The sequence below is a fragment of the Denticeps clupeoides genome, chromosome 9 (assembly GCF_900700375.1).
Source record: "Denticeps clupeoides chromosome 9, fDenClu1.1, whole genome shotgun sequence".
NCBI classification, from domain to species: domain Eukaryota; kingdom Metazoa; phylum Chordata; class Actinopteri; order Clupeiformes; family Denticipitidae; genus Denticeps; species Denticeps clupeoides.
This window is the reverse complement of record NC_041715.1, coordinates 13,473,988-13,493,978: the sequence shown is the minus strand read 5'-3', so window position 1 is coordinate 13,493,978 and position 19,991 is coordinate 13,473,988. Positions and strand designations below refer to the sequence as shown.

General features: G+C 43.5%; 2 protein-coding genes across 3 annotated transcripts; both read left to right on the top strand.

Moving 5' to 3' along the window:
- The first annotated feature begins 1,244 nt into the window (after window positions 1-1,244).
- Window positions 1,245-7,009, top strand: gjc4b (gap junction protein gamma 4b). Of its 2 annotated transcripts, none has more exons than XM_028991046.1 (3): window positions 1,245-1,475; window positions 4,436-5,606; window positions 6,156-7,009. In XM_028991046.1, exons 2-3 carry the CDS (start codon window positions 4,466-4,468, stop codon window positions 6,167-6,169), a joined length of 1,155 nt encoding a protein of 384 aa, XP_028846879.1. In that variant the 5' UTR covers window positions 1,245-1,475; window positions 4,436-4,465; the 3' UTR covers window positions 6,170-7,009. The 2 variants fall into 2 exon arrangements, with proteins under 2 accessions (XP_028846879.1, XP_028846880.1); XM_028991047.1 differs by having other exon boundaries at window positions 1,245-1,623.
- A 2,258-nt stretch (window positions 7,010-9,267) lies between these two features.
- LOC114796861 (lactase-phlorizin hydrolase-like) lies at window positions 9,268-18,681 on the top strand. The gene is made up of 15 exons (XM_028991369.1): window positions 9,268-9,907; window positions 10,139-10,194; window positions 10,304-10,387; window positions 12,038-12,703; window positions 12,787-13,432; window positions 13,612-15,156; window positions 15,227-15,495; window positions 15,580-15,870; window positions 16,313-16,511; window positions 16,745-16,947; window positions 17,024-17,130; window positions 17,211-17,342; window positions 17,797-18,020; window positions 18,101-18,328; window positions 18,461-18,681. Exons 1-15 carry the CDS (start codon window positions 9,268-9,270, stop codon window positions 18,679-18,681), a joined length of 5,511 nt encoding a protein of 1,836 aa, XP_028847202.1.
- Window positions 18,682-19,991: the final 1,310 nt, after the last annotated feature.

The window sequence follows — 19,991 nt, the reverse complement described above, 5'->3', positions numbered from 1 at the left end:
CTCACCTATGAACCAGAACACTACAAAGTCACAGGTTCAAACCCCACTTACTACCACTGTGTCCCTGAGCAAGTCTAGAGGGGGGGACTGTCCCTGTAACTACTGTCTGTAAGTCTCTCTGGATAAAGGCGTCTGATAAATGCTGTAAAACTCGAACTCCCTTCTGGACATTAATTGTTGCCATTTGTTTCTGCTGCAAGAAATGTATAAGGCACTGGCCTCCTAAGCCAGCTTGTGGGTTCGAGTCCCATCTGGGATGATGAGTAGCAGAGTGGTGCAGTGGAACTGTCCCGGGCCCGTAACCCAGAGGTCGATGGTTCGAATGAAACGGACTCATAATCGGTAGGTTGTGGTCTCCACCGAGGTGCCACTGAGCAAAGCACCGTCCCTATACACTGCTCCCCGGGCGCCTGTCATGGCTGCCCACTGTTCACTCAGGGTGATGGTTAATCAGAATCAGAATTGTATTTATTGGAATTTGTTTCCGGTAGACGGTGTCTCTCAAGTACAGAATAGAAGAAAACAACAAGAACAAAAAAAGACAACAATGTGCAAGGATGCGTGTAAGTGTTATTGCACAAGCTGTGGAATTTGCTTATACTGTTTAGAAACATATATTTATACTCTACTGAGTATAAATATATGTAAGAATGTACATAGGTCTATAAGTGTACAGAGATTAATAATATAATAAATAGGCAAAAATCTAAATCCTGCGTACAGAGTGTACATAAAGTGCAGTGTGCAATGTTAGATGATTTGCAGTGTGACAGTTAAAAGCAGAGGACACGTTTCGTTGTGTCACCGTGTGCTGTGCTGCAGTGTCTCACAATGACAATCACTTCACTTTCATTTAAATAATGATTGTACACAGAGGAAACGTATTTCGACCTCACACACATTTGCTCTTTTTGCATTCCAAATGGTAGAATGCGAGATGTTCGTGTCTGCTGCGTGACGTGTAGTCGTGCCCGTGTTGTCCCCTGCGTGTAGTCCCGTCTCGGGCATGTTTTTGTGCTGCTGCACCACGATGGCTGAAAAGGAACACAACGCGCCCAGGACGCGTCGCGTCGCGTCGCGTCGCGTCCTGCCCAACACGCGCGGAGCCGCGCGTCAGGGAAGCCGGGGATTGCGTCAGGAGCCGCGGCCGGAGGAGCAGCGGGCCCCCGGGAAGGGGGTGGGGTGAGCGGAGGCTGTGGGGGAGGAGGAAACGGGGGATCGGGGGAGATTCTTTGTCTGTCCCCCCACCTCCCCTCGTATTTAGGACCCCGTCGCTGGCGCCGCGGTCACATGGTTGCGCGCCGCGGAGCGCCGAATGGGTGAAGACGGAGCCCGGCGGGTCGGTTGAATGCTGAAAGCTGGTGGAAGTCGGGTGACTTTAGAGCTCCTCCGTTAAAATAAAGAAGGAGGAGGAGGAGAAAGAGAAGAAGAAGAAAGGGGGTCTGGAGACGGCGGAAGCCTTCATTCCGGGAAAGGTGAGTGTTGCCGCGGCGCGTTTGGCGCGATTCGCTGTCGCCGCTGCTTTTCCGCGCGTTTCTTCCCCGGACTGGAAGTCGGGAGCATCGGGACCGAGACGCCGCTGCGCCGCGGCGTCGCCTGGAGCCGAAAGCGGCCGCGATACGTGTAAGTTTTCGCTGCGCGTCGCCCGTCCCGCCACCGCCGCGGAGACAATAGTCCACTCGTTACCCCCGGACCCCGGTAACAAAATAACAAGCCAGGTGCTTTAAAACCACGGGATTATTCGCTTTATTACGCTGAAATGAAAGAAATGAAAAAGAAAGAAAGAAAGAAAGCAGGTTTTACAGGAGCCCGGTGTCCCGCGGCGGAGGTCGGGGGAGAGGACCGTGAATTCGGCCGCGTCGGCATGAGCCCGCCGCGGCTAACATGCTAGCTGGATGGTTGGGTATTTTTTTATAGTATTTTTAATGTAATCTGATTAGTAATTTAATTTGTTGGCGGACTGAACACTTTAAATTCTTAAACACTTCGGAATTTGTGGCTTGTCGGAACCAGCGTCATTTGATTACTTTTTTTTTTTTGTTTTAAACCTAAAGTTAAAAATCTAAATTGGTTTCATGTTGGCGTTGTCCTTATTTTAACTCTGACTTGAGAGGTCCATGGCTGAAGATGGGGATGTGGCACGGCCCGGAACTGCGCTCTCCACCTCCACTGATGCTCCGGCCCGCCGGGGCGAGAAGAAGTCCTGGTCCGGAGCGACAACCGCTCTCCCAGATGTGTTCCACAACTGAGCCTCGCCGTGCTGGGAGGTGGAGATGTGCAGGGGGGGATCTGGAGGGCTTCTTGAAGTGGTACTCCAGACCCCCAACACGTGGATCAGCTTCTCGGACCGGTCCCGACGCCGGAGCTCTCGCGTCCGAGTTCTATCAGAGAGGTTCCCCGGGTTCCTGTTCCACCCGTATCTTTTTCAGATATGGTTTTATATGCGCCAAAGGTCCCGGGTGGCGCCAAGAAAGTGTCTACAGAAGGTCCTTCTGAAAAAGAATGTGGTTTTCGGTCACAGTAACAATCCGGCCTTCTCCTCTGTCTATTGTTGTCTCTCTTTTTTTTGTCCCTCGGAAATAACCCTTCAGTGGATCACCTTTTCATGTCTGAGGCACCCAACACCTTTACTCCACAACCCCCACCCTCCCTGTAACCCAGCGCACGGCACATCTGTGGCCCCGGCGGAGCGGAGGAGGTCCTGGTCTTCTCAGCCGGACGCCCTGAGCCATTCGTACCAGCGCCGCCACCGGGCCGCCTTTTTTCCGGGTCTGTTTTCGCGCAGCACGTGCGTTGCGGAGACCTCCACCGGGAGTTACCAGCGCCTCGTGCTGCGCGTCAACACGCCCGAGTAATGAGCCGTGTGTGTGAGACCTGACTCAGGCTGAGCCGCAGGGTTTACTACGGTTGTCTCACGCGGTGACGCCTGTTTCCCGCTCACGGCCCACCGGTTTCCTTGATGACATCGATCATGGGAATTTTGTCTCCTTCTCCGTGTTCGGTGGCATCCAGGGCGGCGTAACGTCACTGTGGTGCTCCAGCCCTCCGTATCAAGCGCTCCTGCTTCCTCGCCAGGGAGCACAGTTCTAGTTCTAGTACAAGTCTCCAACACACTCATTTGATGAGTCTGGACGAGAACTTTGTGCTTCGCAACATTCCATTTGAACATTGATCACTCCTCAAACCCGATTCCACCCCGGCCTGCATTTTTCAGATCCCTCTCTGGTTGGGAGGTTTGCAATCGAGCACCCACCTCGATGTGAGAAATCGGTATTTCAGACGAGTCTCGCGGAGACTACCTCTCTTATTTGTTCTGCTCCCTTCTTGTGCGTATATAAATACGACTCCTCCCCAGCGTGTAAACCAGTTTGTTAGGGGCGTAAGACGCTGGTTTTGTCCTGCGGCCGCTTTCTGACCCCATTCGTCCCCTCCGAGGTCGCAGGCGGCCTGGGGTTTTAGTACGGAGGTGGCAAAGCCGCGGGGGCCGGATGGGGGTCTTGGCACCGAAGTGAAGTTTGGCTTCAGATCCACTGGAATGTGAACCTTCAGACCAGGCTGCTCACCTCTTGCTCGGAAGGATTTCGGTTTGGCTGCAGTCTAGTTTGAGGTTGAGCTGAACGAGTTATTTCACAGACCTGAAAAGCTGGATTTAGTAAAGGTGCATCAATCAGACGCGCAGCGTCTTTGGGAATAATTCAGGAATTTTCTGTCTTGGCTCCACCTAGTGGCTATGGGAATCATTTTTTTTTTTATGATCTTTTACAATAACATCTGCAAAATATTCATAATGTCTTAAACTTGAAGTGTGTTTCACATGTAAGTGATTTTATGTCAGACACCTTTATCCAGTTCGACTTCGATAACATGGGGCTGCAATAACAGACTTAAAAATATATATATATATATTTATATATTATTATTATTTTAATTTTTTTTAATACCGTTTCCTGTATTCAATTGTTTATATAGTCAGAATATGAAAAAGAGCTAGTTTTCCATCTTGAAATCAGGTCAACTTCGCAACAGGAAGATATGGCGAAAGTAACATTTATGGCCCTTATCCAGGGCGCCTTACAATCAGCAGTGACTGGGGACAGTCCCCCCCCTGGAGTGTCTCGCTCAGGGACACGATGGGAGTAAGTGGGGTTTGATCCGGGCCCTTCCTCCTTTTAATTTTGTTAGACTTGCCGCGTTCTGCTCAGCCCCACACACTTTGAACAATGTCTTGTGTAAAATGTCTCTTGTGGTATGCAGCTTGTTTTGTCCTCCCCCGTGTCCCCGGAACAATAGGTGCTTCTGTCTCAGCTTACAAGCTGAACGTGGCTTTAACCATTTTACCCAAAATGATTGTATGTTTCGCATTTCATTAAATATTTGATTTGATTGTAATATGCTAATGACCATAATTCGTTTTTTTTTTTTTTTTTTTTTGAAGTGTTCAGAGGCTGGTTGACCCAAAGACGCCATGAGTTGGAGCTTCTTCACCCGCTTGTTGGAGGAGGTCTCCAACCACTCCACCTTCGTGGGCAAGGTGTGGCTCACCATGCTCATTGTCTTCCGGATTGTTCTGACGGTGGTGGGCGGCGAATCGATATACTACGATGAACAGAGCAAGTTCGTGTGCAACACGCAGCAGCCCGGGTGCGAGAACGTGTGCTACGATGCCTTCGCCCCGCTCTCGCACGTCAGGTTCTGGATCTTCCAGATCATCATGATCACCACCCCCACCATCATGTACCTGGGCTTCGCCATGCACAAGATCGCCCGCATGGGAGACGACGAGTATCGGCTGCACGCCAGGAAGCGGATGCCCATGGTGAGCCGCGGCGCCGCGCGCGACTACGAGGAGGCGGAGGACAACGGCGAGGAGGACCCGATGATCTCCGAGGAGATCGAGCCCGAGAAGGAGAAAGTGGAGGAGAAGCCCAGCAAGAAGCATGACGGCCGCAGGCGCATCAAGAGAGACGGCCTGATGAAGGTGTACGTGCTGCAGCTGCTGTCGCGCATCGCCTTCGAGGTGGCCTTCCTGTTCGGACAGTACATCCTGTACGGGTTCGAGGTGGCCCCGTCGTACGTCTGCACCCGCAGCCCCTGCCCTCATACGGTGGACTGCTTCGTCTCCCGTCCTACCGAGAAGACCATCTTCCTTCACATCATGTACGCCGTGAGCCTCCTCTGTCTGCTGCTCACCGTGCTGGAGATCCTGCACCTGGGCGTCAGCAGCATCAGGGACGCTTTCCGCAGACGCTCCTCGCGCCACAACGTGGCAATGACCAGCACCCGCCCCGCCGTCTGCAGACAGGTGCCCACAGCGCCCCCTGGCTACCACACCGCCATGAAGAAGAAGGGGCCCTTGGGAATCAAGTCTGACTTCAGGGACAACCTTGGCGATTCGGGCCGCGAGTCTTTTGGGGACGAGGCGTCTTCCAGAGAGTTGGACCGTCTGAGGAGACACCTGAAACTGGCCCAGCAGCATCTGGACCTGGCCTATCAGAACGAGGAAAGCAGCCCGTCCCGGAGCAGCAGCCCGGAGTCCAATGGAACGGCCGTAGAACAGAACCGACTCAACTTTGCCCAGGAGAAGCAAAGCGGAACCTGTGAAAAAGGTTCGTAGTTGGTTTGGTGCGGAGAAAGGTTGGCTTGAAATTGGTATGCCATGTTTAAAAAAAACATGAGGATTTACCATAGGATAATAGATATCGAAAAGGGCAACGTTTATTTAACGTTATTTTACGTTTAGTCTAGCAAGGTGAAATAAAACCAAAAAAAAAGTCAGCACTAATTAACTTTAGAACCAATTTAGAATTTGTTGAAAATCCCCATCTTAGCATACAGTGACGTTACATGCCATATTCTAATTTATTTCTAAGATGAAGTCTCCACAGTATCCACACAAACCCAACACAAGACACCCTGCATCAACGCTGATGATCGCGTTTGAATTGAAATCTACATAACAAAACACATAGATGTAAGAGCAAAGCATAAAGGACATTTTTATAGATGGAAATCTATTTTATTCGTAACGTCCTTGCAGAAAATCCATAAAACTCTTCTGGTGTTTGGAAATGATCAGCTTGATGATCAACTTGACCTGTACTTTATTTCATTATTAACACTTTTTTTATTTTTTTTTGGTAATTTCTTCCTCTCAGGGATCCGTGCCTGAATCCTCTGCATAGAGCTGCTGTCTGCTTTTCACCCTCCCCGAATGCTCCACCTCAAGACATAGAACAGCAGATATGGACACATTCCGGTTATTGGTTGGGAGTGTATGTGTACGTGTGTGTATTTGCGTGCTTTGTGTGTGTGTGTGTGTGTGTGTGTGTGTGTGTGCGCGTTCTGGGGTAAAACGCCTTGCAGTATTGTGGCAGGTGAACATCGAACAACACTTGGGGAGCAGCATCTCGTCAATCAGCCAATACTTGAGAGCCAGTCCACCTGAAGATCCAAAGTACTCAAAAGCCAATGGTAGAGGAGCTGCTTTTAATACTCTTCCAAAAGGCATCTGTGCTTCTTTTTCCCCTTATTTGTCCTTTATATTGTTTTTTTGTTTTTTTATCGTGTTTGCATCTCATAATGCCTTAAACTGGAGTTTACATTTTCTTTGGCATTCCAAACGAAAAAGGCTGTACTTGAGTAAAGCCACATCAGACATTCGTGCCCCTGGCGTATGTATGTTGGTCCTCTCTTTTTTTTTTTTTTTTTTTCTTCATTTGTCATCGAGCAAAGTAGTCATTTGTGTTTGTAGGATTAGTGAACCTGCATAGATTATATGCTCTCAGCTGTGACTCGGCACTGAACAAGCGTGGCTTCTTCTCTTTATTTCTGTCTCTGATGGAGGTACTTTTTTTTTTTTTTTTTACTTTTCATAAATATTCCAATATGATCAGCATGGCAGGTCTGCTGTTGAAGCTGTTCACTTTGTTTTCGCACAGCGGTGACCTGCACAGCTTGAATGGAATGTCATGATATCATCTTGTTTCCACAAACTTTTTTTTTTTTTTTTTTCTTTACGAAGTCACAGTTCAGTGCCTTTTCTTTGAGTGAATTGAACAAAAACAAACCTGGGAAATGCTTGAAAACTTGTGAATCTTGATCAAGGTTTTTTTTTTTTTTTTTTTTGTATTACCTGTGTCTATTGAGATGTTTCGTATACTGGGGAGGTTTCCTGTTGACAGTGCCACCTCCTGTGCAAAGTGAAAATAGTTCAAATATATTTCTTTTTTTTTATTGTACATTTGCTACTTCTCACAATTTTGCAAATATCTCATTTGCTTTGGTCTGAAGGGGTATTTCCGTGTGGGATGGGGATGAAAGCAGTTGCCTAAGCTATTTCTGTTTCATATGCCAGCAGTTTTCCCTGCTTCCTAACTTTCCAATATTATGCTGCAACTGATGCGGAGATTTTCAAGAGTTAAAACAAAACCGGTAGATATGGGCCATTCGGCCAAATGTTAATCAGAATGTTGACTGTTGCTACCGGTAACAATGTCTCCCAAGTAAAACCAGTGCCATCAAAGCAATAATCACAATCAGTTGCGTTCAAATGCAGTAGTTTGTTCTTGTCGCAAGGACCTTTAATGATGTCATCTCATGTTTTTTGATACCAGTCTTCCAATTTTTTTATATGTTTTGTAAAAATAGTATTTTTTTGTGTCGTTTCTTAAATAAACTTTTTGGACTTGCATGTGTTTTGTGTTTACTATATAATTTTTCCATATTATTTATATCCATATCATATGTATCTTTCTGTATCAGTAACTGTAGACTTGAGAATTTACAGTATCATGATTTATATTAAGGATTCCCACCCAGAATGTTGGTGGTGGATGCAGATGGGAATGTCTGTGGGTCCTCCATAGTATTTTGAAATATTATACATGAAGCTGAGTTCTTAGACTTCGGTGTTCAAGACTTTTTTTTTTTTTTTTATTGTGGTCTCCACAATTCTAGATTTAATTTACCGGAAGAAAACGAGTGCATAATTTTTACATTTACAGCATTTATCAGAGGCCCTTATCCAGAGCGACTTACAGTCAGTAGTGACAGTTCCCCCCCCGGAGACACTCAGGGTGAAGTGTTTTGCTCAGGGACACAATGGTAGTAAGTGGGATTTGAACCTGGGTCTTCTGGTTCACAGGCGAGTGTGTTACCCACTAGGCCACTACCATCCTAGTTTTGATATTCTTGTTTTCATAGCGCAAGCACCAGGCAATCAAATTAATCTATCCCAAATTTACATTAAGCAATCATCTTCCAAACACGTTTGTGGTAATATCCTGAGGCCAAATTTTAATAATTGTGTCAGTTGTAGCCAACCGGCTATGCTGCTCAGCAACGATTGGTCGGCGCGCTTCTGCTTGCTGCAAACAGTTCCATTAACAGCATTAACTTATTTCAATATACAGTATCTCACAAAAGTCCCCTGAAAAATGACTAAACACATCGCCATTAATATCTTAACCACTGTCAACAAATGTGTTAATACGCCGCTAAGTGAAAATGTCCGAAGTGTGGCCACCATTATTTTTCGGCACGGCCGTGACGCTCTAGTGAACTAACGTCATGCCCAAGAGAGTTACGGAAAATAATGTGAGGGGTGTACTCACTTTTTGTATGGTTATACTGTACATTTAATGTACTGGTCACTAATCAATATACACAAATCCCTTTGAGATAAATAATAGTTTTCAGCAAATAAATATCAGTTCATGTCGGTGAAGGATGGTGCGTGCTTTAAATCCAGTGGATGGCTGGTTATTCGGCCTGATCAATCATACGTCTCCTTAACCACCCAAAAATGTTCAAAAATCTATTTTCCTAAACAGTGCGAGTGTTCACGCAGTACTAAGGTGGCAAGAATGTCCGTCTAAGTCAAGGGTAATGACAATAATAATATGCCTAAAACAATATCACAATAATTTGACATTTCATGTCTTTATTGAGAACTTTTTGTTATTAATTTAGGCACATTATGTGACTTAGGTGCAGATTAGGCACCCTTGACTTAGGTGCAGATCCGATCACATTTTATGGAAGGTTGTTTTAACTGAATATCGGCCCGGGGATCACAGCAGCTCCAGTCTGCAGCCAGTGTTGTGGTGATTTATCACCAGCTCAGCAGAATCCGGCAGCAACCCTTTTATCAGACCCAGAGTTCAGAGTCTCAGTGGTGTGCAATAAAAGGCTATTTTGCCATGATTATGAAACTCTTGCCAGGTATAAATTGCTTGTGAGAGGGAACCATGTCGTTTGGCCCTGAAAATGAGGCCTCTGCTGGGTATAGTGTCGCTGTGTCTGCTGGCAACTCTCTGCTGTCATGGAAATGCTGCAAGTGAACAGGACTTCATGCTTCTTGCGGGTCCTTTATCCAACAGCAATTTGAAGGGTTTGTCAGCAGAGACTGAAGATGCTGACTACCTTCCCCATTGCAGCAGCGGGATGCTGAGACGAAGCAGAGAGAGCTTCCAGGATCTACACAGCCACGGGGTGACACATTTCAAAGTGCCACTCTCCTGGACTCATATCTTTCCGAATGGTGACGCTGGCGACCACCGCGAGGAAGCAGTGAACTGCTATCGGACCCTTCTGACAGAGTTGACTGAATCAGGTCTAAAGCCTCTGGTGGTTCTCCACCGCTCAAGAGTCCCAGAGGACCTCAGAGCCACACACGGGGGATGGGAGAACCCTAAAGTGTCCGTGGCTTTTCAGCACTATGCAGCATTTGCCTTTCATAAATTCGGTGACCTTGTGAACTCCTGGGTCACATTCAGCCACGTGGATGAGCTGAGAGAAAGGGATGGGAAACGAATGGATGAAGGGAATTCAGGTTCCTCTTTTCAAAACGCCCTGAATGTTCATGCAAAAGTCTACCAGCTCTATCATCACACGTACCCTAGCAGAGGTAAAGCATATCTGATAATATCTGATATTTACAATGAAATTCCTTTGGTTGTGCATAATTTTTCATTTCACTTTACAATCAGTTAAGCCCATTAGCATCTGTGATAAATTCACACATGAGCATATCATGTTGGCTTTTACCTTTAATCTCCCACACTGTAAACAGTTTGTCCTTGAATAAGGGCCACAATGAAAATGTAACATGGTCATCTGATTTCTTAAGGCGGTCAAGTGGCCGTCGGACTGAGGCTCAGTGATGTCAGTGCGGCTTCTCAGTATAACACAATGGTGAATATTTCTTTTTATTTTATTCACACCACACTGTGTTCTGTATTTAATTATAACTGCCATTTAATTATGGATGCCACATAAAATTAATACCTGTTGACTTTTGTAGGGATATACAGATTTCCTGTCTCTACGCGCCGAATTTGACTGCATCTCAAAAACAAATTTACAAGATCAGCTAAATGCAGCGAAGGTAATCTAAACACTAAACTTGTATTATGAATTTATACAGGGTTTGGAAATATCACGTTCATATTGCAACTCAATAACTGTCCACTGCTGTTATTTTCTACGTTAAAATGTTCCAGATGCTCAGCAGTGAACTCCCCTTGGTAATATATCAGTTGAACATTAAACAGTGTTCCTCAGAAACAGGCCGCTACCAGCCTCTCGCCGCCGTTTTGAACGGTAAGAAATGCAGACCAGGCAAGTCTTTACTTTGCCCTCTAACCACCTTCTTATCTCTTACTGTTGGCTAAACTTATCTTTTACTTTCATGCCAGCCTCACATAATAATCACAGATAATGGAAACTGGAGGACAGTTTAGCTTCCATTATGCTTTGCTATTTTCACTAATTTTATGTATAAGATCATAAAGTAAATGAAGAGGACTCTCTTAAAAAGGTTAAAATTAGGTACATTAAAGAATTTTATTACCTTTTGATGATTTTTTTATAGATTTATCACAGTCAGAGAATGACCAGCCATTAACAGATATATCAGGCGCATCAGATAAAATGATAATGCTGTTAAAGACTAATCTTTTGCTGATGCAAAGGTTTTGAAACACGTGTGATGGATGTCATGGAATACACAGAAAGTAAGATTTGTTTCTGAACACAGCATTAAAAGTAAAGAAATTACTGGAAATGGCTGGGGCTAAAAAAAAAATCCTATTTGAGTTTGTCATAACAATTTTTGAAAAGAAATCTACATTTCAGAATGTCCATGTGTTGAAAGTTTTGAATCAAACACATTGCTGTTCTTGACAATCATGGTGCCATGTTGCACAGAGAACTCAGTTCCCAAATATGTACGTATTGCACTAATATGTTGAATTTACAGTATATGGTGTAAAACCAGTCAGTTTATTTTAAGACTGTAAAATCGTGTTGATCTTGCAAAGCCGTTAACATTATTCTGACAAATATGCAAATTGTTTTTCAGTTTTAAAAAATACTAACTTAAATGTCATGGGCTGTGACATCACTGAACTGTTTGGAAATTTTCAAGATGAGTTAAAGAGGTACGTGAACGGGCTAAAGGGTTACATTTTCTAAATAGGTTCTTCATCGCAATACTTTTGCCAGCTTTATGATGCTGCAGTCATTGGAAGATTTATTTTGTAAACTGAAATCGGGTGCTACACTAACATTCCATGGCCATTTATTGATGCTTTTTTTTCTACATTGAGATATAAAACATGATTTCTGCAATCCAATCTCACTAATGTAGTATCTATTAATCTCTGTAAACTCTTTAAAATTGTATATATAAAAACATCTCATTCGCTTCAGGTTTCACATGCTGCACTGGTAAAGATAAAATGTGTTAATAAAGATAAAGATAAAATATGTTTGTGTGTGAGTTTAAATGACTAACATCCTGCTAACATCCTGGGTTAATACTGCTGGTATAGATTATAACCTACCTATGACCCTGGATGTATATATAAAAGCAGGATTTATATATTTATATATTAATTTCCTTCAATAGCAAAAAATGCTAGAATACTTTCTCAACTTGTATGTAATTACTTCTTTTACTGGTGTAAGTGACATTTTCCCTTCCTTTTTAATGAAAAGCTTATCAGATCTGCACGAGGATGCTCCTCTAAACAAGGACACCACTGAAACAACCACTGTCCCATCCACATATGAGAAAGTGTGGAAGTCCTTCAGCTCTCAAAGCCCATCTGTACGCGACGACTTCCTCAATGCCTCCTTTCCAAACAACTTTCAGTGGGCTGTCTCCAGCGAGTCTTTCAAGGTGGAGGGAGGGTGGTCTGAAGGTGGCAAAGGTGAGACCATCTGGGACCGTTTCAGCCATGAGGGTCACGTTTTTGAAAACCAGACCGCAGACATGGCATGTGACAGCTACAACAAGCTGGACTATGATGTGTACCTACTGAGGGGTCTGATGACACGTACCTTCCAGTTTTCATTGTCCTGGGCCCGTATTTTTCCTACTGGCCTTCGAGGAAGCCTGTCTGAGACAGGAGTCCTTTATTACGATCAGCTCATCAACACTCTCCTCCAGTCTGGAATTGAGCCTTCTGTCACCCTCCATCACTGGGATTTGCCTCAAGCCTTACAGGAAAAAGGAGGCTGGAACAATGCCTCCATTGTGGAAGCTTTTAAAGACTTTGCAGACTTTTGCTTCTCCAGATACGGAGATAGAGTAAAGACCTGGAGCACTTTTAGCAGCCCTTGGGTTATTAGCCACTTTGGATATGGCACTGGGGACCATCCTCCAAGGATCACAGACCCAGTTGTGGCTTCATATGAGGTATGCCGCAAACATTGAAATATGTGTGATGGTGTGGTGTGAAGGTTTTATATAACCTGAAGTAAATTGGTAACCTTTTCTAGGTGACATTCAATATACTGAGGTCCCATGCCGAAGCCTGGCATGTCTACAATGATAAATATCGGAAGCAACAGGGTGGAAAAGTGGGTGTTTCACTGAATTCAGACTGGACTGAGCCTCAAAACCCCTCCCAGCCGCAGGATATTGAAGCAGCCGAGCGCTACCTGCACTTCACACTGGGTTGGTTTGCCCACCCCATATTTGTGAATGGGGACTATCCGGTCAAACTGACAGGTCAGATACTGGAGAAGAATAAACACTGTTCCTCTGAAGTAGCAAGGCTTCCAGCATTCACTGAAAGTGAGAGAAAACGGATCCAGGGGACTGCAGACTTCTTTGGTCTCAACCACTACACCTCCTATCTTGTGAGTCAGGTGAATGGAGGCTGTTTACCAGGACTAAACAACGTTGGAGACTTCCAGACCCATGTTGATCCTGCCTGGCCACCAACAGTCTCCAGCTCGATCTACTCTGTGCCATGGGGGCTTCGGAGGCTACTTAATTACATTTCTGATGAATACACTTCTGTCTCTGGTGTGCCCATCTACATTACTGGAAATGGCGTGCCAACGGGATATAACACCAATCTGCTCAATGACACCCAACGTGTCGATTTCTTGAAAAAATATATTAATGAGGCACTAAAAGGTAAGATAATGCTTCTAAATAAATACTTCTTTAAATAAGTTCTCTTAATAAAACATGACAATAAAATCTAATAATAGAAAGATATTTTACAATATTTAGAATTTTCTGTACTGTCTGTATGTACAGATTTATGTTTCAGATAAATCCTTGTGCCTTTTTTTCTTCTTTCCTCTAAAAAGCCATTAATCTGGATGGAGTTTCTGTGGAAAGGTTTACCGTTCAGTCCTTAATGGATGGATTTGAAGGTCCCCAAGGCTACAGTGAAAGATTTGGTCTACATTATGTAAACTTTGATGACATGGATAGGCCCAGAACCCCAAAGGAATCTGCATATGTCTACTCTCAGATCATTGAGAATAATGGCTTTGAACCTAATAGTTCTCCTAAGCAAATGGCACGTTCAGAAGCGTCCAGAAGAGCTTTTTTACCACCATCTGATGTCCCCTCTAAATCTAAAGTTGTGTGGGAAAAATTCTCCAATCAGAACAAATTTCAGAGAAAGCGTTATCACCATGGGACATTTCCAGATAATTTTCTGTGGGGGGTGTCCTCCTCTGCCTATCAGGTTGAGGGTGGGTGGAATGCAGATGGAAAGGGCCCAAGCACATGGGACACTTTCAGCCAGAAACCTGGTAACATCCTGAATAATGACAATGGCGATGTGGCATGTGATAGCTACAATAAATTCAATGAGGATCTGTACATGCTAAGAGCCCTGAGGGTCAAGTCTTACAGGTTTTCTTTGTCCTGGTCAAGAATCTTTCCCAATGGTAATAAGACTTCTGTGAACAATCTTGGTGTGGACTACTATAACAGAATTATAAATGGTCTCCTGGCACATAATATCACCCCTATGGTGACCCTTCACCACTGGGATCTTCCTCAGGCTCTGCAAGATATTGGTGGATGGCAAAACCTGAATATGATTGACATCTTCAATGAATTTTGTGACTTCTGCTTTGACACTTTTGGAGATAGGGTGAAGTTCTGGATGACGTTCAATCAGCCACACACCATTGCATGGGTTGGTTATGGGCTTGGACTGATGCCTCCAAGTATAAAAAAGCCTGGAGAGGCACCATACATGATTGCACACAATCTTCTGAAAGCTCATGCCAAGGTTTACCATACCTATGATGAGAAATACAAGAAACTCCAGGGGGGGCTTGTGTCTATCACCCTCAACGCAGACTGGATTGAGCCAAAAGATGCAGATGTCCCTCGGGAGATAGCAGCCGCCGACCGTGCTCTGCAGTTCCAACTGGGATGGTTCGCTCACCCTATCTTTAAAAATGGTGACTATCCTGATGCCATGAAATGGCAAGTGGGAAACAAGAGTGAACTTCAGGGTCACGAAAATTCCAGAATTCCAACATTTACTGCAGAGGAGAAAGCTTATATCCAAGGCACAGCTGATTTCTTTAGTATCAACACCTACACTTCAAGAGTTGCTCACCACACGACCATGAAGATATTGCCCGCGTCATATGAGACAGATCAGGACCTGCAGCTCAAGAATCCAGAGGATTCTCAAAGCACCGCTGTCAAAGAACTGAGGGCGGCGGCATGGGGACTGAGGCGACTGCTGAACTGGATCAAGGAGGAGTACGGAGACCCTGATATTTACATCAGTGAAAATGGCATCGCTACCGACACCAAAACTACTGTTGATGACACTGACAGATTTTTTTTCTATAAGACTTACATTGACGAGGCCCTTAAAGGTAAAAATATATACATCCTCATTATTTTCTGAACACAATTGCTGTTGTCAGATAACAATTCATTTTACAGCACACAATTTGGATGGAGTCAAATTAAAGGGATACACGGCGTGGTCCTTGATGGATTCTTTTGAGTGGCTCAGTGGGTACACAGTGGGATTTGGCCTTCATCACGTTGACTTCAAAAACCCCATCCGTCCACGCACACCGAAGCGCTCTGCCCTTTACTACTATCAAGTCATCAGGGACAATGGTTTTCCACTACCAGAAGAAGAGAAGCTCATCTATGGACATTTCCGCAATGGATTTGCATGGAGTGTGTCTACATCATCATATCAGGTGATCTTTAGTGAAAAGCAGAGCTGTCAGATAAATATGTTGCTGTTTTTGAGATGTAGTTTTTTCTTTTAATACTTTCTTTAGATTGAAGGTGGCTGGAGATCGGACGGGAAGGGATTGAGCATCTGGGATAAATTTGCTCACACACCTTTGAGGGTCTGGAATGACGACACCGGAGACATCGCGTGTGACAGCTACAACAAGATAGCCGAGGATGTAGATATGCTGAAGAGACTCAAAGTGACACATTACAGATTTTCAATATCATGGCCCAGGGTTCTGCCTGATGGCACGAACAGGTTCATCAATGAGGCCGGACTCAACTATTACCACCGCCTTGTGGATGCATTACTAGCTGTCAATATCCAGCCACAAGTAAGAAAACATGTTACACCTTCAAAATGCTTCTCATGTGTCACTAAGCTGTTCATGATGAAAGAAAATAAATGATCAGTTACCAATCTCACACACAGAAATTTGTCATGAAAAATATGTAGGGTGGTAGTAGCCTAGTGGGTAACACACTCGCCTATGAACCAGAAGACCCAGGTTCAAATCCCACTTACTACCATTATGTCCCTGAACAATACACTTAACCATAAGTTGTTCCAGGGGGGGACTGTCCCTGTAACTACTGATTGTAAGTCGCTCTGGATAAGGCGGTCTGATAAATGCCATAAATGTAAATGTAATGCATTGGTTTCTATGATAATTCTAAAAAAGTTCATTCAAAAGTTACCAACTTAATTCAAATTGATTCGAGATATTTATGAATATTTCAGGGGAACAGTTTCATGTTTCCTTAACTGTTTTCCAGGTAACACTTTACCACTGGGATCTTCCACAAGCACTCCAGGACCATGGAGGCTGGGAGAATGAAACTGTGGTTGAAAGATTTAAAGAGTATGCTGACGTTATCTTTAAGAACTTAGGACATAAAGTCAAATTTTGGATCACAATTAATGAACCTTACAATGTAGCCAATATAGGACATGGATATGGCACAGCTGCACCAGGTAAACTCATTTTTATATATGACATGATAAGAGACAGTGGGCCCTAGTTTGCCCATCTTATATCATTGTGTTATGTCTTAAATCTCAAAGCAATTCTGTGGGATCATAGAACAAGAATAAAATTTAAAATGCCCCAAATTCCACATTGTGCAATCCTCATTCAAATGTAGGATGCATTGTCTTAATTAAAGGCTGCGGAATAAAAATGACAGAGATTTTTGCCCTTCATCCAGGTATAAGCTTTAGACCAGGGACATTGCCCTATATAGTGGCCCACAACCTTTTGAAAGCTCATGCTGAGGCCTGGCATCTCTACAATGACAAATACCGAGCTGAACAAGGTGGTATTATCTCCATAACCATCAACTCTGACTGGGCAGAACCCCGAAACCCATACAAGCAGGAGGATATTGATGCTGCAAGACGTGTAATACAGGTGAATTTGCCAAATTTCTGAGATGACACTCCAGAGGGTTATTGATGATTTTTTTGTCTGTTCTCAACTTCCGTAGTTTTATATAGGCTGGTTCGCTCACCCAGTGTTTAATGGAGATTACAATGATGTGATGAAGACGGTCATTCGAGAACGGAGCTTAGCTGCAGGCCTTGCTAAATCACGGTAAGAGCTTAAAGGTCTTAGGGTAAAACAGTTCCAAAAAATCTAAATGTCTCTGCTAGTGCAGTTTCTGTCACCTTCAGACTTCCTGAGTTCACTCCTGCTGAGGTCGAAAGGATAAAAGGTACCTATGATTATTTTGGATTTAATCATTACACCACTGTCCTGGCCTTCAAGGTAGACTACAAAAATCTTCAGCACTATGATGCAGACAGGTGAGTGCTTATTCAATTATTGCTTTTCTTTTTCTTATCTTTACGTGTTAAATTACAATGTATGACAGTGGAACAAGATATGGATGGTCAGGTCAGGCATGAAGTAATATTAGTTCATTAATATGGTTTTCAGTTTCTAAAAATATGAACATTTTGGCATAAATGTAGAAACATTTTATTGTCTCTAAACAAGGCTGTGCCAAAAATAGGGCACTATAGGGCACATAGGGCACTGTTTTTGAATTGGCACTAAGCCTGTGGCTTTGTTTAAGGTCAATGATGTCTTCAGAATTTACATAAATAAATAGATAAAACAAGAAAGAAACACTGTCTTTAATGATATTTGCCCGTGTAACATAATATTTATTTATGTAAATATTCAGGATGCCTATGACCTTACACTAGCAAAAAAGTGTCCATAGATTGTATCTTAATGCCATGTTGTATTCCCCAGAGGCGCTGGGACCATTGCAGACCGTGCATGGCTGGACTCTGGGTCTTCCTGGTTAAAAGTGACTCCAGTAGGGTTCAGAAAAATACTCAATTTCATCAAGGATGAGTATGGGAACCCACCAATCTACATAACCGAGAATGGTATCTCTGAACGAGGCCCCATGGATCTTAATGATGAACACAGAACGCACTATTATGACAATTACATAAACCAGGCGTTAAAAGGTAGAGAAACGTTATTTTAAATGTACATGAAAATCAATATCGACAATGTTATGTGACATGAGTAATAATGTGTCTCCCAGCGTATTTGCTTGATGGTGTGGACATTCGTGGTTACACGGCCTGGACCTTAATGGACAATCTGGAGTGGGCTACAGGCTTTGAAGAGAAGTTTGGACTCTTCTATGTGAACCGCTCAGACCCCAGTCTGCCTCGTATAGCGAAGCAGTCAGTGAAACACTATTCCACCATTATTTCCTGCAATGGATTTCCAGAAGGGCCACATGAGTGTCTGTCTCCAGACCTCGAAGGTATGAAAGTAGCAATAATGAGGAGTCTTTCATTAAAATATGAATTCCTTTATGGAATTATGGATTGATTTTGCTGGGCTGTAGGGCAGGTAAGTGGTCGGGTACAAAAATCAGCTGTGTTCCTGCCCACAGGAACAACTCCACCCACCACCACTCCAGACAAGGCCATGGGGGTGAATTTTCTAGGCATGGCTGTGTCTATACCTGATGCTGAAGTGGCTCTCAGTGTCCTCTTCAGCTTCACCATCATCGGGGCAGTATGTGCTGCTCTTACAACCTGCCTGTACATCAGAGCGAAAAAAAGATCGAAACAAGACCCTCAGGATAACATAGTACTCGAGAGAAGGTTGTAAGCTGTGAATTGTTTTCTTCAGTAAATCATATAGTACAGAGGAGCTAAGTAGACTTTAGTAAATGTATTTTTCCCTCCAGGATTTCTTGGCCTGAAATGACTGATTTCATAGTAGCGTTAAAAAAAAAAAAAGCAGTCTTTAGGTTTAATTAAGATGTATGTTCATTATACAAAATAGATTATAAATGTCTGGATCTAAAGCAAAGCAAACTCAACAGCTGCTAATGAAACATTACCCACAGCATTAAATCTGCAGTTATATGTGCAGTTATAATTCACTGAACAGTTCATTTTTTCCACTACTATTGATTTAAGGTGGTGTATGGACAGAGGTTTATCTTGTTAAATGGAAGAATTCGATTTGAATAATTTCTTGCGTATTTATAGATAGAGAAAACATTGCCATGGGCCACTTGAGAGGAACTCTGGAAGAGTGTTTGAGATTGAAATGCTATCCTGTCTTATAGCAAGGACAAACAAAGCTGATTTAGGCGGCACCCAATGTGACATCACATCAGCTATCTTATCATTGATATCACATCTATGGTCGGATGGGCTCTGAAGCAGAATGTAGAACATTTTGCTCAGTCGTTTGTTCTTGTTAAATGGCATGTTTGCACATTTCCTCTATGCATAGGGTGCACAGTGTTCCTGCATTTTCGTCTATGGTGTAACATTTCATTCAGCATTGGTCTGAAACCAGAAAAACAAGTGCGTTTGATAATGTATACTATACCTGGTCTTATATCTGATGTGCTGTATTCCATGTGATTGAAGCCCTTTATCAATGTATGCTTGTATGATGAGATGTTTTACCATTAAACACTAAATCAAATGGTGACTAGTCATAATGTTCTATTACGATGGTGACTATTTATGGGTTTAAATATGATTTTAACTACGTATAAGCGGATTGTTCTGTAGATAAATGGGAGAATGAAATTCTGTGCTTTTATGTCAGGAACACTCCCATCAAGTGAAATTACAAGTTTGCATCTCTGACAAAGCCTGAAAAAGTGATCCTTTTTGTCAATTTGCCCCAGATTAGGGATACATTGGTCAGTGGCAATGTTAAATGAGTTTGCAATTCAGGCTGGTCCCTGATAAACATAGCTAAATGTAGTGAAAAATTACCAACATTTATTGATTAATAGCTAAATAAATGTCATTTAAAAAAATTATTTTTTAATTTCAAATCATAGTACAACAATTCAGATGCGCAGGATGGGTCAACTTGCCAACTGTCTCGTCTTACCCACTCTCTCCTAGATGTTAGAGGTTTTTGCTTTTGTGAAACACAATATCTAGCTC